Raw genomic sequence first — 24,616 nt, 5'->3', positions numbered from 1 at the left:
CTCCTTGCATGACCTTGATCCCAGCAGCCTTCCCAGGGCCTCCTCTCTACTGTGATCAGAGAGCTAGAAATGTCTGTCCTGTGGGAGTCTCAATCACCCTGTTTGTAGACCCTTGCCCACCTCCTCCATTCACACATGAACACACACATAGCCTTGGTGGTTTCCTCTGTCACTTTTAATGAAGACATAAGTGAGTGAGTGAGCAGCCTCCACAGGCTGTATTTCCAGGCCCCTCACCCACCCTGACCTTTGGCCAAGAAGCTCCTGCTTCAGTGTGGGTGGAGAAGGAGAGAGCCTGAGTCCACAGTGACAGATTATTGCTGACCTCTTTAGTGTGAGGAAAAAGGCCACAAGACCCTGGTCGGGGCCAGCCCTGAGTGCTCCTCTCCCAAGTTTAAGGCAGAGAGGGGGAAGTAAGTGTCCAGCCCTTTCAGTCCCCAGCTCTGGAGTGGCAGAGGGCAATGAGGCCATGTCCCTGGGGCTGGCCAGAAGTAGGTGAGGAACGGAAGCAGTGGTCCCTGTGTACCAGCTGTGGGGAGGGGAGGGCCTGTCCCCTGCTCAGTCCTGACCACATAAGCCCTGGTCACAGGTGTAGGTGGGGAGGACACTGATGGATGCTGCCCAAGGTGCAGTCCTGAGGCACTTAGGTGGGCGCCTAGCTAGGCCATGTTTCTCAATTGGCCTTGACCTTGGCGGTACCTGGAACTCCATTTTGCTGAAGTACACGTGGCAGCCGCTTGCCTTTGGTGTAAGACTGATACCAGAAATTGGAGAAGAGACCGAAGAAGATGGTACCATACATCCAGATGAGGTGGATGATGACCGGATATTGGTAGTTACAGCTGGGCATGAAGTAGTATTGGGAGATGTGCAGTGAGACCAGGACAAACTGGATCTAGGATAGAGAAAGGCAAGGGTCAGAGGGAACGGAGAGGACTTGATGGGGAGAGGGTGTAGAGAAAGAGACTGACGATGAGTAGGGAAGGATGGGGTCAAAGGTGAGGTAGGCTGACTAAAGGTAGGATCCAAACTAAGAATGTTGGGATGGCTACAGGCCAGGCCCCGGCCCCTCACCAGCTGGATGGCTGTCATGTGCTTTTTCCACCAAAGGTAGGGCTGAGCCGCAGGGCCGATGGCAGACAATCCATAGTACAGGTACATGACGACATGCACAGAGGAATTTATCATGGCGTGGAAAGAGCCCATTCCTCCTGCGAGTGGTCAATGAATAGGGTCAGAAGAGTTGAGCCTCTGGTCCCCAGTGCCCACCCCTCATCTCCCAGTGGCCTTCAACACTCACCTGGCGCAATTTTGACCCCCCACCACCAGCTCCAGGGAAGAACTGAGTGGTGGAAGACATGTAGGAAGGTCACCTGTCCATCTTTTTTCCGAAGAATAAAGATCACCTGAGAGAAGAGTGAGGGGAAGAGGGTTCAGACCCAGGGCCTCTCCTTTCTCCCCACAAGTCCTCACATATAACTACTCACCGTGTCCATCAGCTCAATGAACTTGGAAAAGAGGAAAAGCCAGGCCACTCGAACCATCTGCAAGAAGTCAGGGCAGGCTTAGGACCCTCAGACTACTCCAAGAGACTCCCTAAACTGGCCCATGAGCACAGGCCACACCCAAACTGCTCCTATCCCCAGGTTGCTTATGACCCAGCCCCTGCCCCTACTTACCCTCAGTGCCTCGGGGTTGTTGGAATAGTCTACAGGGTCACAGCGCCAGGTGTAGGTACTCAGCCAGCCAGACATCAGGAACTAGGAAGGGATGTGGATTAGACCACCAGAGTACCCTCCTTCCCCTGAATCCCTCCCATTCTCTACTGAAGAAATGGATCTGAGCCACTCTGCAAAGAAGATACCATGCTCTGGCCCTAAGGCCTGCCCCTTATCCTGCTGGCAATGATTAAAGCCTAGGCATCCAGGGGCCCACCTCATAGACAATGTAGAGGGAGAGGGCCACTAGTGAGAAGTTGTAGACGATCATGAAGCTGCGGAGCTGGAAGGGCTTCCGATTGGCCATGATTCGAGGTCCAAGTGAGAGAACGAAGTACACATAAGTCAGGAGGATGGAGGTCATTAGCAGGGGAGACCCCATCAGAGGGTAGCCCTGGATCCGGGGATCTGTGAATAAGGGTCAGAAGAGTCAGGAAAGGTCGCAGGGTCCAAAAGGTTGACACCAGGTGTACAGATATGAGGTGTACAGATATGTACACAAAGGGTCATGGGGTTCATAGGGGCTCTCTATTAGGAGACAGCCCCAGATCCAGGGATCTTAGGGCAGGAGGGAGAAAGGGCTGGTGGACAGCATCTTACCTGCACACTTCATCATCTCCTGGTACAAGTTCACAACAGCCTCCATCCTGGCTGAAGACTCTGGGGAGGTATGGAGACGGGTGTCAGACAAGGCCAACTGTACCCGCCCATCCCACCCCTGAAACACAGCCAGGACACAGACCAGATGAGACAACTCCTGATGCCTCACTGCAGAAAGGACAGAACAGTGAGAGGAAGGAATTGCTGGGGACTAGGGGTGGGAAGAGGCAGTTTGGCAGGGGCACCTGCTTTCCACACATCCTGCCTGCCTGGGAAGGGCTCTTCCGCCCTTCCTCTCCACACCTTACTTTCCTCTCCTCACTCTCTGCTCCTCTCCAGAGATTTTTACTTCCTGACCTCCCCTCCCCTCTTCCTCCGCAAGAGAACACTCCAATTTCTGGTCTCTTTCTGGAAAGTCTTACCTCTCACCAATAGGGAACTCATCTCCAGAATGAACTGCCTCTCCCTTCCTCTCCGAAGTCTCTCCCTCTCCAGCTCTGGGTCTTTCCTCTCTCCAGGGATCCTCCCCTTCAACCTCTCCTCTCCCCTTTCGAGATGCTCATCTCACCTTCCAGTCCCTCCTATCCTTCCAGGATTCTCATCTCCCCAGGGTCCCTCCTCTCCCCTGCTGGGACGCTCCCTAGTGCTCTCCTCTGCTCTCTCCGGCTCTCACCTCCAGCTCTCCTTGCCTTTCCTGCTCTTGTCTCCGGAGCTCTGCCTCACCCTTCCTCTTGGGGAGCCGGGCTCTTTGAGACTCCTGCCCTGGTGGCTCCACCTGTCTGACTAGATCTGGCAGCAGCCCCGCCCTCTGCCTGCCCCTGCTGCACTGCGCATGGAGTGGAGGGTGGGTCCAGGCCACAGGTCAGTGCCCGGAGGAGCAGGACCCACCAGGATTGAGAAAGCCAAGGAAAGCGCAGGACTCACCACCCACCCACCCTGGACCAGCCAGGTGAGCTAGGTAAGGTTATTCTATGGTTTGAGCCAGAAACCTCCCAGGGGCTCCAGCCCCAGGCCTAGCCTTGGCCCAAAGAAAACTGCTGAAAACCCACACCCAGCATCCTCTCCTAAGCTAACCATAAATTCTCAGTCTGTCCTACTTCAGAATGGGCACAATCACCCTTCTCTCCCAGGGAGGGCGGGGAAGTCAGTGGCATGTGAGGAGCAAGGGAGTGGGGGAGGTCTCAGGAATCTTCCCCTCCCTCAGAGAGGGGTCCTAACGAGCTCAGCCCTCTCCTCCTTAGAGCCTGAAGGAATGTTGGGGGAGGGCTCACAGGGACGCAAAGCCTTGGCCCAGACCCAGAGAGCCTGGGACTCTGAGACGGCCCCAGAGGGACGAGGCATTCTCCGAACAGCCAGGGCAGTACATGCTCTACAAGTTGCCTGCACTCTAGTCTGCCAGGTTCCCTCTATCCAGAGAACAACCTGTGCAGGTACTAAGTGAAGAACATACCTTCTGACACATCCCTCGAGGCTGCACCTGCACCCCTCACACACACTCACTGGGCACACATCTCATAGATGCTCCCCTGACCCCCACGTCAACCCACAACTGCCCCACCACGGTCAGGCCCCAAGTCCTCCCAGACACACACACACCTGCCTCTGACACAGGTCCCCGCCCCCCAACAAAAAACTCACCAATGGCTAGCACACAGATGTACACACAGAGCCCACAGACACCCTGCTGGCAACAACTGCCCTCCTCTGACACACCACCCAAACCAGCCTCCATGGACTTTGACATGCATAGTTTCTAATACTCAGATCCGCTCCTAACTACATTCACAATGACAAACACACCCAAAACCCTCACACATCCTCCTTTACAGGTCCTGCAGCACCATGCGTAAATGCTTATGGCACACGCTCAGCCCCACACATACGCTTACTCATACGTATGTGAGTCACAGATAAATGTGGTCACATACATAAACTCACACAGCCCACTTAGAGGTGAATGAACATAAAATCACCCACACCTGCTCCCCGTCATGCGTCCAGGTCTCTTTCCGCGGATAACAATCATCATTCATTCATTCACAACCAGACCTGCTTGCCTCTTCTGCAGTAGGGCCTACCCAGCGTAGGCATGTGCTCTAACACACAGTTCCTCCCTGACCCACGTGAGTTTGCCAGCTTGTTATCTCTCCAGCTCTCTCTCAACCACCATCCCCAAGTTCACCCTCCCCCCACCCCCCAACCCCACACACGCATGCACCCTGGAGGTCAGGAGTGGCTCATGGCTTCTGGAAGGGACCTCTCCCCAAGCTAGAGAATCTGGGTGTGTCCCCAGTGGAGGAACTCAGTCCGGTCCTTCCTTCCTTTAAGATGGATGGAAGGGAAAAGGAGACAGGCAAAGGAAGGTGGAGGGGAGGGAGACGAGGGGAGGAGGGACGAGAAGGGCGCCAAGGAGGAGTGAGTAAGAGGCGGAGAGGGGCTACGACCAGGAGGTGGTGGAGGAGGGCCTGGGGTTAAGCAAATGGGGGCTAGGGCCAGGAGGGAGGTTGCTGGAGAGGCCCAGCCCCAGAGAGCTGGGACCTCCCACCCTCTCCCCAGGAACAGCCTCGCCCACAGCCTGGGCAGGGCAGGGCAGGGCCAGGCCAGCCAGGCAGGGGGCCCGGGCACGTGGAGAGCCCGCCATGGAAGGTCCAGACTCACCAGTATGGGGCCAGGCAGGCAGCAGTGGAAGGCTCGGAGGGAGCAGGGCCAGAGACAAGTCCCCGGGGCCAGCCTGCCTGCCACTTCCTCATCTGCTGGGCCGACTTTCTGTCACCAGAGGGGGAGGGGGCGGGCCAGCTGGGGGGCGCCTGCTGATTGGACCACTGCTGAGGCAGGAGGGGCTGTCCAGCCCCGACTCGGCAAGGCTGGAGGGGCGGGAGCAGGGGCGGGCCGCCAGATCCCAGGGCAGGAAGCACACCCAGCCCTGACTCTCCACCCCTTCCCTCGGCATCTCTCAGCCCGCCTCTGTCAGGTCGCCGCAGCCTGCCCCGGCCATGGGTCTTCCTGACATTCAGCGGCTGAATGGCCTCATTCTGGGCCCTCTGGTGCTTAATCCACCAACACATCTTGTGTTTGTGGCAGGCCCACCCAGTTTAGGACCCTGGGAAAAGTTCCAGGGCTCAGCCCTTCCTTCAAAGAGCTCCCTCTCTAGAGGGTGAGACCAGAGGGGTGGGCGGGAGGCAGTATGTGTGTGCTAAGGGCTGACAGGGTAGCAGGGAGGTCTCAGCCACAGGGAGCAGCTGGGCTTGGAAGCCCTCTCTATGAGCCTATAAACTGGGATGAGCCCTAGCATTAGGAGCCGCTGAGAGGATTTCACAGGACGGAGGTGGGAGAATACAAGTGGCCTGGGGCAGGAACAGTGCGTGAAGCACCTGGCTAAACTGGACTCCAAGGCAGGGAAAGGAAAAAAGAGGAAGTGAAGCTGGCTGTGGCTGAATGTAGTAGGTCTTGAAGACCAAATGGGGCAGTCTGATTTTATCCTGGAAGCAGAGGAGAAACAGTGAAGATTTTTGAGGAGGCTACAACCAGGCTTGTATTATCAAATATTTATTTACTGACCACCTACCATGTGCAAGACTGTGGTAAGTGCTGGTGACACATCAATGAACAAGGCAGATGCCGTCCCTGTGTGGGGTTTACTGCCCACCTGATCACTGTGCTCTGGCAGCCAGTGTAATGAGGGTGTTGGAGGGAGATCCAGGTGAGAGAGGACAGCCTGAGCTAAGAAGGTTTGGAAACTGATGAGACTGGAGAGGCTTGACACTGTGGAAATTTCCCTGAGGCAGTCGGACTCTCTATATGTACTTAGCTGTCTACCTGGCTTCCCACACTCTCCCCTTCCAGCTCCACACACTCACCAACTAGATTGAACTATTGGGGGTGAGGACGAGATTTTAGGGAGATGAAACCTCTATCTCCAGCAGCTCCTGGAACAGTGCTTTGTATATAGTGATCCAATAACTGCTTATAGGATTGGATGGTATAAATGTGGACAGACTTAGGGAATTTGGAAGAGTGGTGGTTTGGGAGAAGTAACATATTCAAAATGGTAAGCTGTAGCTATACGGAAGTTTAGTCTTAGAGGTAAGGCTAAGGTACCTGCCCTTGAAAGGAAATAGCAGGAGAATTCAATTATTCAAAAGGCTCCAACTTCTTAGCACTGTACACTAAGGCCTACCTGATCTGGTCCTCAGCCTCCCATTCTACCTATTCTCCTGGGCCACATCCTATGCCCTAACTGTTCCCCAAGGATGTCAGCATCTTTCAGACCACCCACCCCTCCTAGCCTTGTCCTCTGGCTCAACACAAGGTATTAGCAGCTCTCCCAGGCAGTAAATCACTCCCTCCCCTTGCTCCCACAGTCTTACTGCCATGCATTTATCTGCATCTCCCCTCATTATAAGTTCCTCTCAGCAGGAGCCACATTTTAGTTGTCTCTGTATCTCTAGCATGTGGCCCACTGTCTGGCTCATTTGACCTTCCATAATGTTTGTTGAGTGAATATTAGAGTGAATGAGAGAATGTGAGAAAGGGAAGAGAGGTTGAGGGACGCAGAGTCAAGCGGGGAGGAAAGTAATTATTCAAAAGCCTTTCTGCTTCCTTTGAGGTGGCAGTATCCAATGAGGCAGTAAACATTTATTGGAAGCCTAATGTGTTCTAGGTATGCCTTAGTGACTTTGGGTCACACCTGACTCCAAAGGCCTGAGTTTAAATCTTCCAGTTAGTGCCTGTGTGACCTTATGTAACCTCTACAAAACAGGAACAACAACAGTCCCTATCTCCTGACTTGCTGTGAAGACTAAAGGAGATAACCCACATGAGGTGCACAGCACTGTTCCTATCTCAACATTTCCTAGAGCAGGTGGGAAGCAATCCACACATCAAGAAGGTGTATCCTTGTAAGTAGATTCATGAGCATTCATTTAACAAATATTTCCTAAATGCCTACTGTGCACAAAGCACTGTTCTGAGAGCACTCGCGAGAGGTTTTGGATTCAGTGTCCATCCAGAGATGAACTAGAGCTGAACAGCAGACTATTATAGATGATCAAACAGTCCCCGAGGTCAAACACCGTAGAGAGAACAAACTTCAACTACCTATTTATTCACCTGGACCACATTGGCAGATGACCACAGCAAGTCCTCAATAAATGTTGACTGACTACAGGAATGAACATGCCCAAAGACTCACTTTGTTCCGTTCTTGTCCTAATCCTGGGAGAAAGCGTCTTCAAATGTCTGATATAGACCACCTAGCCCCCAGTCCTACCAAGTGGCATCTCCATGGTCCTTGGGTTTCTGAAAAATACTCACAGTGTAGAGGAGAAGACAGACACATAAATTAACAATTGTAGTAGCACGTGGTGAGTATTACCGTAGAGACAGACTCAGAGGGTTAGGAAAGCACTGATGGGGGTCACTTTCCTCAGGATGGGGGTTAGTTCTTGAAGGCTTCACAGAAAAAACACCCAAGCTGAGCCTTAAAGGACACTTTCCAGAAGGCAGGGAAATGCATTCTAGGCAGAAGGAAGCATGTGTGTGAAGGCATACAAGCAAGAAATGTGGGAGCTCTACGTAGTTTGGTGTGGCTCCAGCTCAGAGAGCATATGGGTAAGGGAGAAATGTAGGTGGGAGTCAGTTTACAAAGAGCCCTCTCTGCCACAGTAAGAAGCTAGGATTTTATTCCCTTTATCATTTCAGCCCTGGCCGCACACTGGAATCACCTGTGGAGCTTTTAAACTATCAGTGCCTGGCTCTCACCTCCACATTGATTCTAATGGTTGTTTTTAATGGGAAGAGGCCTGAGCATGTTTACGTGCTGTGTGGAAGGAGACAACGGGATCCAGCATACATATGGAGGGATCAGCTTTTGGCTAAGGAGGACACCTCACAGACTGAAATGTACAGAAAATAAGGGTAAATGTGTCAGTGGACTGGGAAGAAATGGGACCATTTGGGACCTGCAGGGAAGCTAGGTGGAAGGCCTTGGAGGGAAGAGGGTTTGGTTAAGCGTACCTACCCCTGGGGCAGGCTGATAAAGTGGAGACACTGAAGGGGTGCAGGAACTCACAGTCTTGATAAGGATGAAGGCCAGATGTGAAGGGGCAAGACTACCCAGTCCAACAGTTAAAATTCCCCCTCCTTCTTGGAGCCTTCCTGACAAATGGGAAGTGAGGTGACAACTTCCCGAGTCCCACCCTGCCTGACTCACTCCTCACTCAGTGCTAAGGGGCCCTTCTCCATCCTCTTTCCCCAGAAGATAAACCACTGATTTACTTTCTCCAAGGGTTTAGTCTGAAAACCACCATTCGTAGAAACTCCAACAACTCTATTGCCATGATTATTTGAGGCTTTTAAGTTTCAGCACAAAAATCAATGGGAAATGGGATCAAAGCAGGAATGGCAATGAGGGAAAAATGGGAAAAGGTATGCCTGCCTGTATGTGTGTGAGTGGGTGAGTGAGCAAGCAGGCAGAGCAGAGGAGGGAACAGAGTACGGGAGACATGGGGGAATGGGCTAAGGATGATAGAAGTGACGGTCTAGGCTGAGGGACGACAGAGTGGCAGGCAGGGATGGAAGCAACCTCCTGGGGGCTGTGTCAAGCTTCTCTCTTCCCCATCCCATAAAGGATAAAGGGCACTTTCTACACAGCACTCACACAGAAGAGTTGAGGGGAGGGCTGAGTCTGTGAGGCAAGGGGAGCAAAGATGAGGGTGAAGGGTTTGTCAATTAATTATTTGGCATGTCCCTCGGCCTTAGCCAGGTGTCTAGTGTCCTCTGCCTAAGGCTGAGACCTTGGATGAAGAAACTTGGGCAGCAAAGATGTCCAGCTGGCAGAAGGGAAAGACTGCATGCAAACACATACCATATCACCCGGAACTGGGGGGTTTGCCTGGACCCCTGCGACGTCAGGGACAAAGTCTGATCTGGCAGTGGGTAGCCAATGCCAACACTAAGGATATCATTTAGTGTTTGCTGAACTGAACTAAAGAAACTCAGGCAGGGGGAGAGAGGGAGTGAGAGAACCTGCAGGGAGAGCTCTGGAGAGAGAAAACGGAGGCTTTGGGTAGGGGACAAACTAGGGGAGGTTGTCAAGATAGAGGAAAGAGAGTTCTTAGCAAGATCTGGAAGATGCGTGAGAAGGGCCAAAAGGGGAAAAGAGGAAACGTAGCTTACTCTTCAATACTCCCTGCGGCAAGCCTGGGACCAGCTGCTTTCCATCGCTGTTATGGTTCAGTCCTGTAAGGTAAGCACTATGATCACCACTTAACAGAGGAAAAGAACGAAATCAGAAAGGGTGAATGATTTTCTCAAAGTCACAGAGCAAGTAAGGTGGAAGCAACATAGGTGTTCCAGGCTGAGGAAAAAGTGTGGACAAAGGGATGGACGTAGGAAAGCAGAGGACAGGTGTAGGGAATTGCAAGTGATTCTGTTTGATGAAAGGATACGGTGAATGAAAGGCCTTTGCATGCCAGAAGGTTAAAGAGTAGATTGGCCCCAAGTCATAAAGTGTTTTGAATGAAAGAATGAGGAGTTTTGCTTGTATTGAAGTGTCCCTGAAGATTTTTAAGAAAGGGGTTGGTATGATCACCATTGTCCTTTACAAAGAAAAACCTCGTGACAGTAAGGCATATTATTAAGAGGAAAGCAGAGGAAGGGAGGCGAGCTCAGAGGCACAGGTGTGACACAGTGAAGGCCTGACCTAGAGCAATGGGAGAGAGAAGGAAGAAGAGGAGAGCCAGTATAGAAGATCCAGAATCGACAGCAAGGTTGTCAAGCTGGGTAACTCAGGTGAAGCAGGATGGAGGAAATGAAAGCAGTCTGAGACATCCTGAGTTTGAGGTAAGATGGCACATTCCACAGGCAATCTGGAACACAGTACTGTAAGTTTAGGAGAAAGGACAGGGCTCGAGAAAAAAAATCGGAGGATCCTCTGCAGAGAGATGACACCACGCAAAGTGGACTGTGGTAGCTCTAGTTTTAATGTAGTCAGACACTTTCCCATCCCCCCGCTTTCATTTCCTTTAAGGAATTCCTGCCCCACTCCATTGGCCGGTTAATCATGGGTGTTCTCCTGACTTCTCCCAATCCAAGCTCCTAACGGCACAGAATCCAAGCAAGAACAGAGTTCTTCCACAAGACGAGTTATACTGCTGTAGAGAAATGCAGAGACAGAGAGCCTAGACAACACTGGAACCCCTAAGCCCACCTAGAGCCAGTCACCCTTCAAGCCCCATCCGCATTTGGGTCCCCCTTTTTGATTTTGGTTAAGCTAGTTGTGTCGTCGTCGTTGTTTTTTGGTGAGGAAGATTGGCCCTGAGCTAACATCTGTTACCAATCTTCCTCTTTTTGCTTGAGGAAGATTGTTGCTGAGCTAACATCTGTGCCAGTCTTCCTCTATTTTGTATGTGGGTCACTGCCACAGCATGGCTTGATGAGCAGTGTGTAGGTCCTCACCTGGAATCCAAACCAGCAAACCCCAGGCAGCTGAAGCGGAGCATGAAACTCATTGGTTAAGCTAGTTTAATTGTAATGTGTTCCAATCAAAACAGTCTAATATACCATGTGATATAAATGAGATTGCTCAGGAGAGAGAAGAGGAAGGAGAATGTAGTTAGCATTTGAGCGCCAACTATATGGCTGAACGGCCTCATATGCCCTTCTAAGAAACTTGGACTTTATCCTGTAGAATATTAAGAGCTACTTAAAGGTTAAGTTTAATTTTAAATATGCTCAGTTGAAGACCCCCTTTTGAAGTTGGTGCTATAATCTCATTTTACAGAGGTGGAAACTGAGGTTCTTGGAAGTGAAGTAACTTGCCTAAGATCACACAATGGCTAAGTGTCCAGGTCAGGTACAATGTAAGAACGCACAAGTATACAGGAGAGGAGGTGGTAAACACTTTAGAGGACTGGGTGACACCGGAAGGACGATTTGTTCACTAGGTGAACAAGGGGGTTGGAGCAGGAAAAAGAGAGGGCAGAGTACGTGTAAGCCATGGAGGTGTGAGACAGTGCCTGACCCCAGGTACTGGCTACAGCTGAGAGTCCTGATGTTAGTGGCAAGAACGCTGGAGTTGCCATGACAAGACAAGGCCCAAGGACTGGGGGTGAGTGTGAAGGGAAGAGAGGCAAGCATGGAGCTCTGGTTTGTGACACCCAGTGAAGCACACACAGCCCCCATGAAGACCTGAGCCCAGACCTACTAAGCACAGACAAAGGAGGAGAGAATGCAGCACAGCTGCACAGAGAGATCTATGAGTGGTGAAGGCCCCCTGTAGGGACAGAATGGAGGTAGCCTGTAGAAATGAGTCTTTAGCTAGTTTGGACATGGAAGAGGTACAGTTTAGAACAGACGAAAAGAACATTTCAGGTGAGGAAGCTTGTCATTTGGTCTCAAAACCAAATAACACAATTTAAGAGACCAAACTGGGCTTTAATGGAAGAGTATAGGTGACAGCTAAGTGGAAGAAAGAAAATTCACAAAAGTAGATTAAAAAATGACTTATCACATCAGGCAAGCCAATGTAAAAATGTTCCAGTGCCCGCTCTGCACAAGGTGCTAAGGAGACACCAGGGGGGATGAAATGTGCATGCAGGGTCCCTCCTGAGGCCGAGCTCCCAAGAGACGAGCACAGACACAAGCAGAGACAAGCTGCAGAGTAAGGAAGAGGTTAAGTCCTCATAGAGGTTGGTCAATCATTGATTTAAGCAACAATTACTGACGGCAGAGTTCTTGACACTGCCCTGAGGATAGCTAATCTTTAGTGAGCTGCTTCTATTGTGAAGCACTACTTTAAGCCTGTTGTATGTAGCAATCTACGTAAATTTGGCAGCAACCCTATGAAGTAGCCACGATTACTTTCCTCATATCCATGAATAAGGAAACTGATGCACAGAGAGGCAAATTAACTTGCCCAAGGCCACACAACTAGTAAGTGGCATGGCTAGGATTTGGACCCAGGCAGTCTGGCACCAGAACCTGCTCTTTTAACCAAAATGCTACATTATACTATCTCTCTAAAGTCAGTTAAATCATAACAGTAATAATAATAGTAATTATTTGTGATGGGCCAGATGCTATAGTATGCCAGACACACATCTTTCTTCCAAAGATCACACGGCTCTCAGGTGGAAGGACTGGGATTCAAACCCTGACAGTTCAGGGTGCTTGAACTTGAGTGACAATAAAGGGCAGAAGGAGCTAGAGTAAGTTCGTACAAGGTACAAATGCGGAGCATGAAGAGGAGGTAATTGACCTGACCTGGTGGGAGTGGCACTGAGTTGTGGACAGACTGGGGTTTCAGAAAGCTTCACAGTGGAGTGACTACTGAGCAGAGTCTTGACAGATGATTTGATGATTCATCTGACAGAATGACGGGGCAAAGTGTTCCACGCAGAGGGAACAGGAGGAGTAAAGGAATGGAGGCCAGAGTCTGTCACATTCAGGAAACTTCAAGCAGTTTGTACTGCTTGGGAAGAGACAGGTGGCAGGACAATACAGAAAATAAGTCAGGAGAAGTCAGAGACTAGATCACACAGAACCTTATTTGCCTTTTCAGGAAATTTGAGCTGTTTTTCAAACTTTTCCAATGAAGTAAATAATGGCAAAAAAAAAAAAAAAAGAAAGACATAAATATCCCCAGGGAATCTGGTGGCTTAGTCTGAAGCCCTTCAGACTAGTAGGAATTCTTTGAGGTCTATTTTCTCTTAATAATGCATGCATGATAATTTTGAATTCCCCCTTTACATTAAATTTACACACAAGTAAAAGGGGCATTCCAGGATGATTTTATCCCATGACTTTCAGTATGCCTGGAGCACTGCCCCTATCAACCTGGCAGGTCTGTGGACCCCAGTTTAAGAAACATGGGGAGGAAACTATCAAAAGGATTTTTACACCTGCAGCTTAGGAAGATCTATCTGGCAGCCATAGGGAAGACCAGTCAGAAGGGGGAAAGACTGGAGACTGGAGTCTGAACAATACTTTTAGGATGAGAAGCTCAGGGCCTCAACTGCAGGGCAGGATAGACGGATACTGGGGAGACGGAAGTGACAGGATTGGGTTTCTGATTGGGTACGGGAGGCTGGGACATGGAGGCAGAAGCGTTCAGAACGGCTTCCATAGACCCGGCTTAGATCATGCTCAGGAAACTCAAACAGAAACAGGTTTGGAGGGAAGGATGATTGGATATGGACGTTCAGAACCTGAGGTACCTGTGGACCATATGGGCAGAGGTGCCCCATAGGCATCTGCAGCTCGGCAAAGAGGTCTGGGCTGAAAACAAAACTTGTTTGACTTATGTACCCATAAGTTGTGGTCACAGAGACGGCAAGAAGACAAGATGGTTAAGGACAGAGTCCTGCAGAATAACAACATTCAAGAAGCAGGTGGAGGGATAGAAGGCCAACAGCTGCAGAGAGGGAATGGTCAGAGAGGTAGGAGCCAAGGGGGAGAAAAGAAAATTTGTCAGCATCATTAAACTATGGAGATCAAGGAAGATGAAGACTGCAAAAACTCTGGATTTAGTCATTAGGTCAACAGTGATCCTTGATAGAGTAGTTCCAGAGAAATGGTGGAAGTGAAGCCCAACTGTGGAGCTGAAGAATGAATGGGAAGTGTGGAAAAAGGGAGGTGATTGTAAGCTCTTTATTTAAAGAGCGTGGCTGTGAGTCAGTGAGTGGGGATTTAGGGTCAAGAAAGATTAACATGGAAGAGACACTGAAAGGACACTACCCAGGGCCATGAAAATGGGTGCAGCCCAGAGAAATCAGTAAAAAAACAAGGATGGTCTACATGTGGGGATGCAGACGAGATGAAAAATCAAAATGACCACAAACTAGAGAAATTTGGGTGAGACCAAGGGAAAGCAGGGGAATGGCAGAGGGAAAGTAGGAAGGGGACAGCCCAGGGCTCTTGGATTTGATTCAGAAGGGAGGGTTATCATCACGTGGAGAAAGTACAATTTACTGCTCTTGCTGGAGGAGCCTCTCTGGTACAAGCGTCTTGCCCAGGGGAGGACACGGATGCCTGAGAGTGGGAAGGAGTCTTCTGACATACAAAACACGGATCTCTCTGGTAACTTACCACCTCTTTGATGAGTTTTCACAAGAGAACTAGTGAAAGCTGGAAAACAATTTCAGGGAAGTGGTCTAAACAACTGAGGCCCAGGGAAGTCAGGTGCCTTGTCCATAATGCACTTGGGAAAGCTGCCATGTCCAAATGGTAGGTGACATCTTGAGAGCATGTGAACTCAGCAAGAGACCACATTAGAGATCCCAGATCTGCCTCAGTGACACACAGGAGCTCAAGAACAAAGAAAGAGAGAAATTAAAGGGAAGAGAGGAAGTTTGTCCAGTGGGACAAAACACACGTTGAAGAGAAGGGGTGCTATGACAGCCCTGTCAGACAGGTTGGAGAGTTTGCATTCTCTCCCAATTAGAGAGCCCCGTCTGCAGGGCTGCAATTCCTTCCCAAGTGTCAGCCCCTGTGTGTTCGAGGCTGTCAGGCCTGAGCCACATCAAGCCTCTGTAGGTTGGCACAGTGAACCCTCAGGACTGAACCAAAAAGGGACCACAGCCTCTGGCCATACTCCTGGCTCACTACTAAACTTCAATATACTATCCCCCCAAATCTGGAACTGATGGAAGAAAATGTACATCCCTTAGTAGTTTCTCTGGACAGTGATCAGGAGTTGACCCAGGGTGGGCGTTTGGAAAGATTCAGCCTCCGTTCTGCCTGGTGCTGGGATCAGCTCACACGGCTCCTGTGTCCACAGAGCACAGAGAATACATTGTCCATAAGGAGGATTATTCTCCACAAGAAGCTCAGACAAAGGGAGAGGTTGTTCCCAGCTGCCTGGGGGAGGTTAGAAGGGGGTGGAAAAAGGGACCAGCCTTGCACTAGGGCATTCCTGCAGAGTTCAGCTTCTTCTCTTCGACAGGAGGACAAGAGATGGGCAATACACCCCCTCCAGCTCAGTCCTAATGCCAGGACCCATTATGGAGTTGGAAGGAGCACTTAGCTATAACCTATCTACCTTGGCTATTTCCCACATACAAGGTTAAGTGAGGTGAGCTAGCTAGGTAGGGCAGCAATAGACACCAGAATAGGAGAATAGGGTGATTGGGGCAATGAGCAAAAGGGAAGTTCAAAAAGATGGAATCCCAGCCTCAGGGCAGAGCTGGAGAGGGAGCGGTCCTAGGCGATGGGCATCATGCTGACATTGATTCAGTAAGCTTCTGCCTTCAGCAGGATGAACTCTGTGCTGCAGTAAGATCTCGAGGTGTCACAGCTGCCGCTTCTTTCTCCATCCGAGACATAAACCTGGGAGACAGTGGCCTAATCTCATTCTCCAGGGGTCCCAAGAGTAGAAGAAAGCACAGTTCCCAGGCAAAATAGAGCAATCAGAAACTGAGAAATATTACCAGAGTGGAGCAAGAAAGCAATCTTCCACAAATCCTAAACCTGCACAAGTGAGCAGGTCCTGTCCTCTTCAAAGGAAACTCTGCACATACTCCCTCCTGAGGCGATGAGGGTGTTAGGGGTGGAAGATACTCTCCACTGAGGCATTTACTGGGTTGTATGGGCCCAAAGGTGGCAATGCTACATAGGTTTGTGTATTCCCAAGGATATGGCTGGGTGGGGGGGTGGTGGATGAGAGCATGTGCTTCCAGAGTGAAGAATATAGAAAAGTGAGTGCCTCCAGAATAAAGAGTATTTGCCTAAGGCCTCAAGATGTAGGTGAGGTCCTATACATGTTTCTCTTGGGGCAGGGGAGCATTTCCACTCTAGGAGGACAAGGAATCCATTTCATACAGCATGGTGGGAATGAAGTCAGTATTAGCCTGGGACAACTTGAGGTTAGTGCCTTTCAATAGCAGCGAATGTTCTGGGGAAAGAAAGGACAGCAGCCACGAAAAGATGCTCCAGGGGTTTTAGAGAAGCATAGTTTGAACTCTATCCAATACGAAAGTTAGCTTTGACATTTCCAGTGGGAAGGGAAGAGATAAGAAGGAACAGTTGAGTGGGCTGAGAGCAGAGGGCAGGACTGCTGAAGTGAGGGAAAGGTCTGGCATTGCGTCTGAGCTGACGACAGGACTCCCCATGCTGTTGTGTGCTATGGTCAGTGAGCTTTGTGGATACCATTTGTCTTGACAGAACAGGAATGGATACGACATCTGGGACCACTTTTCCAGTCCTTTGCTGCCACAGCCTGGCAGAATTCTGCCTGGCACCAAACAAATGCTAAAGTACTAGTGTGTGACAGAAGAGAACAGGAAAAAAACAGCTGGAAGGGATGAGCAGACCTTTCTCATACCTCTCAGGACTTTTAGATCAAAGATAATCAAAGATAAGAAAACTTCTTATGGAAAACAAATTACAATTGCCTTGCAGCACCCTTGGATGTCTCTGATCCCTATACAGCTCTCTCATAAACTGCTGCCAGACAACTCTGACACAGTGGCCATCAATTCAAATAACTTTATTCAGAGAAACTCTTTGACCCACTTCTGCTGACTCATCCTCTGCTCTTGCCTGCAAAAGAGCACTAAGAAAGGCAGCTTAGGCTGGAGACTCAAACTCACTCTGCTCCTCAGCTTTATAAAAAGCAGGCAGTTACTGGGGACTGCCCCCTCCCATCATCGATCTGGCTCTTATTTGAGCCACAGGCTCAGTGGACTAGAGGAAAGCCATCCTGTCTGGAGTCCAGGACATAGGCACTATTATGAGGACAACCAAACCCTGATGAAAGACAGTGTGAAGTGCAATTCCTCCCTCCCTCCAAAATAAGAAAAATGAGTCCAGGGAAGAAGGGGCTTTTTCATGTCTAAGAACCTTTTCTCACACAGTCCTGTCTGGCAGAGCTACTTCCTGACGAAGCCACCACCTACTGGGCCTTTGACATCTTCCTTCATGTGTACAGCGTGGAGTAAAGGATAAGGGACTTTGTGACTATTTTCCAGGTAAGAGCTAAATTGGCTTCTCAGAAAATGGAGAGTACAGCAGGCCCCAGCTTCACCTGAGCTGCAGGTGAACAGTTTGTCCCAGCCCAGAAGCCTTGTCACCTGCAGCTTGGAGAGACAGCCACAATGGAACCTGGGCAGGAGGGTATGCAGAGACAGTGTGCCCTAACGACAGAGAGGCTGCCACCATTTCCGGCAGGACAAAATAAGCACAGGCTTTCAAACAGAGCGGAGCAGTCCATGATCTTGTGTCCATCAACTCACCACTGACATGAAGCAGTATCAGATCAGGGTAAGTTCTGGATAGAGGATTGAAGAGGGCAGTAGGGAGAACTGGCTGTAGAAACTATCATTTATTGAATACCCATTATTTCATATACTGTGCTAAGTGTTTTACATTCATTTTCTCATTTTAATCCTCACAACAACCCTATGAGGTAGGTATTATCACCATTTATAAACACAAAAACAGGCTCAGAAAAATTAGGTCACTTGCCCAAGGTCACACAGCCAGTCAGCGGTGGAGCTGCGATACATCTGTTGCTGAAAGCCCATGTTCTTTTTATTGTACCCATTTAGGTCAGCTTTGGGCAAAAGGCAATTTCACTGCCCAACTGTGCAAAGTGCATCTGGGAGTGGAGGTTGCCGTCCACACTCACCGCTGGTAGGGATGCATTGAAGCCGACTTGATGTTGGTTTTTATTCCACTCGGCATTTTCCCTAAAAGGAACACGAAGAAGGATACCTGAAGCATGCTAAGACTTTCATGATAAAGCAGAAATGTGGTCTCTCAGGTTCCCTTCTGCCACCTCCTCTGTCATTTCAGAACCTCTGTGGAATGTGACCTTGGGTGGCAAGGATCAGAGGTGTGGTTTCTCACCCCGCTCTCTCCCTGAAGGTGTCTAGGAGGAAAGGGGTGGTCAGGGAGAATCGTGGAAGGGGTCAGAACACACCCCAGCCGTCTCCTGCTTAGCTACCCCTGGAAAACATAGCTAAACCTGTGTGACCTCCATGTAATGTCACAGGTAAAAAAAAGTACTATGTTCTCTCTTATTTTTTTAATTTTTTTTTTAAGATTTTATTTTTCCTTTTTCTCCCCAAAGCCCCCTCGTACATAGTTGTATATTTTTTAGTTGTGGGTCTTTCTAGTTGTGCTATATGGGACGCTGCCTTGGCGTGGCCTGATGAGCAGCACCATGTCTGTGCCCAGGATCCAAACCAGCGAAGCCCTGGGCCGCCACGGCAGAGCGCGCGAACTTAACCACTTGGCCACGGGACCAGCCCCCTGTTCTCTCTTATTTTAATTGTCCTTTTACCTAGACAGCTTGGAAGAAAATACCTCTTCTAGATGCTTGCATCTGAACTCCTCCAAACTGTTCTCGTTATTACTAAAACTGAGCAGGAGAGATAGGATCAGAGAAAAGAATACATGTAGCACTGGGAAACTTGCCTGCTTGTCAATTCCCAATGCACCTACCAAATGGTCTTAATTAAGGTCTAACCATTGGTTTCTCTAAGAAAAGACATTTACAACACACCTAATATCCAGAGTAAATGGAACAGAAGGGTACTTGAGACAAAGGTCTGGGAGGGGGGTGAAAAGAGAGAGTAGTTTCTGCTATTCAAAGTTCTTCTTCATTCTCTGGTACCTGTCACAGAGTCTCAAATGAGATTTTTACTCCTAAAAATTGTTTTCTGGGTCACAGTCCAAAGGAGAAAGGGAGAAAATCTCCAGCTTTAGGGATATTGGGGGCCCCAATAATCCAGTTTATTCCCCCTGCTCAAGGTGTGCCACCATGTCAATCCTGCCACCTTACCTGGTTGACCTGCTTGGGCCATTTGCACCCCACTGAGCATTGGCTGCTGCTGGCTTGGAGCTCCTGCCATCTGCACCTGCTGTAATCCTGAGGCTCCCGCAAGGATTGTCGCAGCTCCTGGCTGACCTGGCTGGCCAGGACCACTGCTGCCTGAAGGTCTCCAATTAGACAGACCCTTCCCAAAAGCAACAGCTGCCACCAAGGCATTGGTGTCTGCAGGGTTAAACGTCTGTTTGTTCGGCCGGAGACCTGAAGAAAAAGGTAAGTGAGGACCCTGAGGTACGCCTCTGGCCCTGGACTGAACCTAGCAGCCGGAAGACCAGAATGCATACCAGGGCTTGGAGCTCTGATTTCAGCAGCATGTAGACCCCCTGGCAGCCCAGAGGAAGAACCAGAGGACTCCTACATCTATCTTAGAATCCTCCCTTCTCATTTTGCCCATTTCCTCCACTTGCTCCAGGGCCGGCCTTAAACACAAAAGGCTAACAGAATGGAGGCATACGCTTATGTCCTCGCTTCACTACTACCAAAACCACGACTCCTGTTCCAGGGAGCTTATCCCTTTTCCTTCTCCATTTTGCTACCAATCCCTCCATACCTCCACTCTCTGACTCTCGTTCCTCTTTGCTGATTTTCTCCAGAAGGTTTGAGCACATTTTATTCAAGCTCTGGATCTGCTTCTGTAACACACATAAATTTGTGCAGAGATTAGGGCAAGCAAGAAACGATCACGTGGAAGTTTCTTCCTTGTGCTCTTTCAGGGGCAACTTAGATACAACTCGTCTGGTAGGTGCACTCCTACCAGACAGGAACAGTAATGCCTAGCTTCTCATGATGGGACTCAGGGGTGGGGAGCCACAGGGCAGTGACTCAGTCCAACCTGAGCTGCATCAGCACCAATGCGGGCAGCATCTGTTGTCAGCTGCTTCTCCTGCTCTTCGACCTCAGGGTCAGGTTTAGTTCTCAGATGGTCAGGGACCACCTCATGGCTGAACACAGGTACTCGTCCTTCAGTCTGCCGCTGTAATACAAAGATTTTATTGATCCTACCATGCACTCCAAGAAGATTCAGTCTGGTCTGATATATAGTTCCTACCACAGGCAAACAGTGCATTTTCAGGGAAAACACAACCTGAGACTTATAATATCTGGCTTCCTAGGACACTATTCCCCTTACGTAACATCCTTTATTTCTGTCTCCTCACACCCCTATCTCTACTAGACCTAGAGGAAAACCTCGCTCTAGCACATTTGAATCTAAGACTGAAATAGACAAAAGTCACAAAAGAACATACTTTTTGCTCAAGATAGGTGTTGGAGGAGAAGGGTCTTTGCCTTGGTGACACAGGCCTCAGATTAATTCAGCACTATTTGGGAGTGGCTCCCCCAACTCCAGAAGGACAAAAAGCAAGGCCCCCAAAATGCAGCCCTTGCTTCTTACTGCCACATACTACTCCACATTCAGAACTTCTAGAATAACCAACCAACAACTGTGCTCTACATCCCCATCTAAGAACTTCATTTCCCAAGTTGTACCCTTCTCCTCCTCTTACCATGAGATCTTCATCTCGGTCTGGGGACAAGACCAGAGGGATGATGACCTGGTTACGGAACAGTGGCGTCTTTTCATGCTTCAAGACCTTGTTCAGAGTGTTCAACTGTCCAGAGAGCAATGCAAAGCTATCCAGGACAGAGGGCCTGGTGGTGGTAAGAAGGTGTCAGAATGTTCCCAGTAAAGTAGCCTCAAAGGAGTCCTTCAGACTAAGAATACCCAGACTCACCCTCAAAAGACTCATAACCCTATGGCTGGGCTGGGTGGGAACCAGACTGGCTCACAGGGATTACGTGGTTAGGAAGTTTCTCACATAGAAGGAGAAAAAAGGCAGTTCATTATTTGAATGGGGTGAGGAACACTGGCAAAATAGGAACCATGACTACACTGTTATCACTAAAAATTCAGAAACTGAATAAAAGCCTCCTTTCCAGCCTGGAAATAGGATCCATACTTCCAGAGTGGGTTGGACCTAAAAGACTCAGCACCATCCATGCCAAGAAATCCAGTATGAATACTGTGTTTCTACTATAGGGGGGAGGATGCACTTTTCTCCTCCCAGAAAAGTCAAGGAGTGAGAATCAAAAGCTAGAAAGAACCTAGGTTGGCAAACTGGGCACTTCTCTACTTCCTTGCCATGGAGGCCCTAAAGCCAAACTCCAATGTTGGGAAACCCAGCTCCTTCCAAATACAAAAAAGTTTGCAAACTGATAAATGGTTACATCACTGGAGATGTCCTATCCACCAAGAGGACTGGCTCCCCACTCATGAAGCCCTCCCCAGCTTGCTCTGGCAACCCTTACCAGGTCAGCCGGTCATACTCATTCTCCAACTTGTAAATGAAACTTCCCAGTGAGTTCTTCAGATCAGCCACTTGACTCAGCAGTGCATCTAATGATGCTTCAAGCTGCTTCTCCTCCCTCTGCACCAACAGGAATAGGTTGGTTACCCAGATGACAATGAGTATGACACATACAGAGGAAGGCTGAAATGCCAGAATAACAGTGTGTAACTGTTACCAGTCAAGTAACTCAGGATTCTCACTGGCCTAGAAGAACCAGGTTTTTTTTTTTTTTTTTCTACCTTTGGTATTTGGGTTATAGACAGCATCAACCCTTAGACCTGTCAATCCATTTACCTGACATCAATTCCTCCTACCAACTGATTCCTTTCTCTCATCACATCCTAATCTGTGCCTGGCTTTTCCCCTCATTAGGCACACTCTAGTCTCGCTCATTGAGAAATCTGCACCAGAACTAATGCCTGGGATTTATTATCTTTTGTGTACCTCCACAGCACAGGTATTCCAGCTTCCTCTGTTCTAGAACTCGCCTTGTGAGCCTGCCTGTTCTTGCCAATGACACACTCTGGGAAATCTACCTACACATGAAGGTTTCTCTGAATACCAGCCTTGCACCACCACTGCCTCCCCCTCTTCATTTGCCCTCAGCATTTGATATTTCAACTTCCTCCCTGCTGAATTAGTCTGCACTCATTTTATCTCTGTCCCAATATTCCCGTGCCCCTTTCACAAGCTTTGTCAACCTATAACCGTTTACTGACTACCAGATGCAAAAAACTAAGTGACAAATGAAAGACAAAAAAATGCATGTGGTCCTAAGCACTAACGATTTTAAAAGTTTGGGGATCTGCAAAGCATTTCCTTCCTGTCTATGGTCTCCACCTTCACTTCATTTCTTCATCCTTAACAATTATCAGACACAGGCTGAGAAGAATGATACAAAACTGTCTTGCAAACTCGCCTACGTGTAGGACAGGAACCTTGATCCTTGTTCCACCCACGGCCTCAGATTATAATTACCTTAGCTTTCAGCCATGCGGCCCCACAATTCCTTCACCCTTGGCTTCTCTCCAATTACAGATGCCTTGCTATGTATGCATCCAACAGCGTCCATCCAACAGCCTAGGTCGGGGCCTGTGCCAGCCCGTCACTTCCTTGAGCCGTCTGTTTTGGACTGCATCTCGACCTTCCCAAATTACAACCGGATCCTTTCCCACACCCCAGCAAGTCAGTGCTGCCTCCCCGCCCCCGACCTCGCCGCATCTCTGTCTCCTGTTGGCCGGGCTCCACCCCATCTCCCATCGGCGCCACTCCCTCTCCAGTCGGCCTCGGCGCCCATCCTGCGTTCCCTCATCCGTCAGCCGCAGGCGCTGTCCCCTCTTCTTAGCCCCAACTCCTCACTCTCTCCTCGGCCAGCCCCCTCTCGGTCCCGTTACCCAAAGCCAGACAGCGGTCTAGATGCCCAAGCAGCTTCTCACCTGCATTGCGGCGGCGGCTTCCACTTCCGGTTTCCAAGTCAGCCAGCCACTCGGGAAGGGCTTCGTCCACCAATCCGAGAACTCAGAACTCGGCCCTCCCTGTCACTTCCGGTTCCGGCCGGGAGCGAGGTAGCCGGGTCAGGGGTTACGAGTGGAACGTCTTATCTGGCCCGGGCCGGCGCTGGAGGGCTGTATGATGGCCTCGGAGCGCCCGGAGCCGGAGGTGAGGGGCGGGCAGGCGCAGCGCTGGGCCCCGAGATCCGAGGGGGGGAGGGGGGTCCGGCGGCCAGCGCGGCCGTGGCCTCCTCCAGGTCTGGGGGCGGCCGGGCCGCGTAGCCCCGAAGGCCCGACCATTGAAGCTCCTCCCCGCGGTCCGCAGTCTCCTCGGGGGCTAGAGAAACTTCGTCGCTTTGTTTTGTTTACTGAAATTTCATCCACGTCGCCGACTTTAGGGCTCTCAGGTTCTTTGACATAATAATGGTATTAACAAAACCTGTGTTTTGACTTTCTGTTGCAGTTTCATATGTTGCATACGGCAATAGACTGATTTTGTCGGTTTCTGCATTTCTTCAAGCATTGCAGTGCCATAAATAGCGTGAATTAATTTAGTTCTAGCGCTCAGGCTTTTGGAAAGCAGCTTTGGTTTCGTGAAAAAACATTTAACTGGGAGTGAAACCTCGGTCTAATATTGGTGCTGCTGTTTAGCTATCTGTGCAACTTAGGGCAAGTCTTGACTTCCTCGATCCTGTTTCCTTCTTCATAGAGTGCCTACGTTGTGGTGTGTTGTGAGGATCACATGTATTAAAGCAGAAAATGCGGATGAGGTATCCATTAGGCGCTAAGGACCATGCAGGGAACTTTATATACTGCATTGTGTTACTCAAACTTGTGTTAAGGAAGGTGGCAATATCCACTCTCATTTACAGATCAAACTGAAAAGTGAGAGAGGTTCCCCAAGAGCTGCTCAGCTGAAGAGTAGCAGAATTTTGGAGTTAGAAGGTCTGAGCATAAAATCGCTCAGATTTGGAAAGAACGATGTCACAAGGAGAGGTACCCAGTATTACAAGAGAATATTTGAGTAGATGGGAAGGATGAGGCATATGGATAATGACACAAATTATAGTCATTACTTATTGAATGCTATCGCATGCCAGGCACCATTCTAAGCACCAGTATCAATTAATGCTCTCAACTCTATGAAGTAGACATTGTTATCATCTCTACTTTTCAGTTGAGGAAACTGAGGCACAGAGATATTCAGAGTAACAAAGTTACACAGCTAATAAGTAGTAGAGCTAGGACTCCAAAACAGGTGGTCTGCTCCAGATCTTGTATTCTTTTTTTTTTTTTTTTTGAGGAAGTTAACTCTGAGCTAAGTACTGCCAGTCCTCCTCTTTTTGCTGAGGAAGCCTGGCCCTGAGCTAACATCCGTGCCCATCTTCCTCTACTTTATGTGTGGAACACCTACCACAGCATGGTGTGCCAAGCGGTGCCATGTTTGCACCCAGGATCCGAACCAGCGAACCCTGGGCCGCTGAGAAGCGGAACGTGTGAACTTAACCACTGCGCCACCAGGCTGGCCCCCAGATCTTGTATTCTTAACCATAAAGTTTGTAGTATAAATAGTAAACTAGCCACAGGATGGCAAATCTCCAGTTCATTAGAATTTGGTGTGATGAGACC

At 49.5% G+C, this 24,616-nt stretch overlaps 3 protein-coding genes across 14 annotated transcripts in view; 1 reads left to right on the top strand and 2 right to left on the bottom strand.

Annotated features, from left to right (window-relative positions):
- Nucleotides 1-157: 157 nt before the first annotated feature.
- ELOVL1 (ELOVL fatty acid elongase 1) lies at nt 158-14,480 on the bottom strand. Of its 3 annotated transcripts, XM_014737371.3 has the most exons (10): nt 14,406-14,480; nt 9,495-9,557; nt 7,510-7,616; nt 2,319-2,378; nt 1,936-2,126; nt 1,680-1,760; nt 1,488-1,544; nt 1,301-1,406; nt 1,075-1,211; nt 158-895 (listed from the first exon to the last, which is right to left on the bottom strand). In XM_014737371.3, the coding sequence occupies exons 4-10, from the start codon at nt 2,362-2,364 to the stop codon at nt 674-676; spliced, it is 840 nt and encodes a 279-aa protein (XP_014592857.1). In that variant the 5' UTR covers nt 2,365-2,378; nt 7,510-7,616; nt 9,495-9,557; nt 14,406-14,480; the 3' UTR covers nt 158-673. The 3 variants fall into 3 exon arrangements, with proteins under 3 accessions (XP_014592857.1, XP_001498598.1, XP_005607188.1); XM_001498548.7 differs by lacking the exons at nt 7,510-7,616; nt 9,495-9,557; nt 14,406-14,480 and adding an exon at nt 4,977-5,117; XM_005607131.4 differs by lacking the exons at nt 7,510-7,616; nt 9,495-9,557; nt 14,406-14,480 and adding an exon at nt 2,992-3,064.
- Nucleotides 9,451-23,049, bottom strand: MED8 (mediator complex subunit 8). Of its 8 annotated transcripts, none has more exons than XM_014737369.3 (8): nt 22,934-23,003; nt 21,457-21,638; nt 20,655-20,799; nt 19,982-20,122; nt 19,700-19,781; nt 19,102-19,350; nt 17,944-18,004; nt 9,451-9,557 (listed from the first exon to the last, which is right to left on the bottom strand). In XM_014737369.3, the coding sequence occupies exons 1-8, from the start codon at nt 22,937-22,939 to the stop codon at nt 9,545-9,547; spliced, it is 879 nt and encodes a 292-aa protein (XP_014592855.1). In that variant the 5' UTR covers nt 22,940-23,003; the 3' UTR covers nt 9,451-9,544. The 8 variants fall into 8 exon arrangements, with proteins under 8 accessions (XP_014592855.1, XP_001498553.2, XP_014592853.1 ...); XM_001498503.6 differs by lacking the exon at nt 9,451-9,557 and adding an exon at nt 14,406-15,644 and having other exon boundaries at nt 21,457-21,575; nt 22,934-23,021; XM_014737367.3 differs by lacking the exon at nt 9,451-9,557 and adding an exon at nt 14,406-15,644.
- The window catches only part of SZT2 (SZT2 subunit of KICSTOR complex), a 51,385-nt gene continuing 49,791 nt past the window's right edge, over nt 23,023-24,616 (top strand). For all 3 annotated transcript variants that reach the window (XR_002804797.2, XR_011436398.1, XM_023631793.2), the window contains exon 1: nt 23,023-23,156. Coding sequence is in view for 1 of the 3 variants with exons in the window: in XM_023631793.2 (XP_023487561.2) it covers nt 23,127-23,156 (30 nt within the window). In the remaining 2 variants the exon portion in view is untranslated. The remainder of the gene's footprint in view (nt 23,157-24,616) is intronic.

This window comes from Equus caballus, chromosome 2 (genome assembly GCF_041296265.1).
Source record: "Equus caballus isolate H_3958 breed thoroughbred chromosome 2, TB-T2T, whole genome shotgun sequence".
NCBI lineage: Eukaryota > Metazoa > Chordata > Mammalia > Perissodactyla > Equidae > Equus > Equus caballus.
The sequence above is the reverse complement of the archived record's forward strand: the minus strand, read 5'-3'. Positions and strand labels throughout refer to the sequence as shown.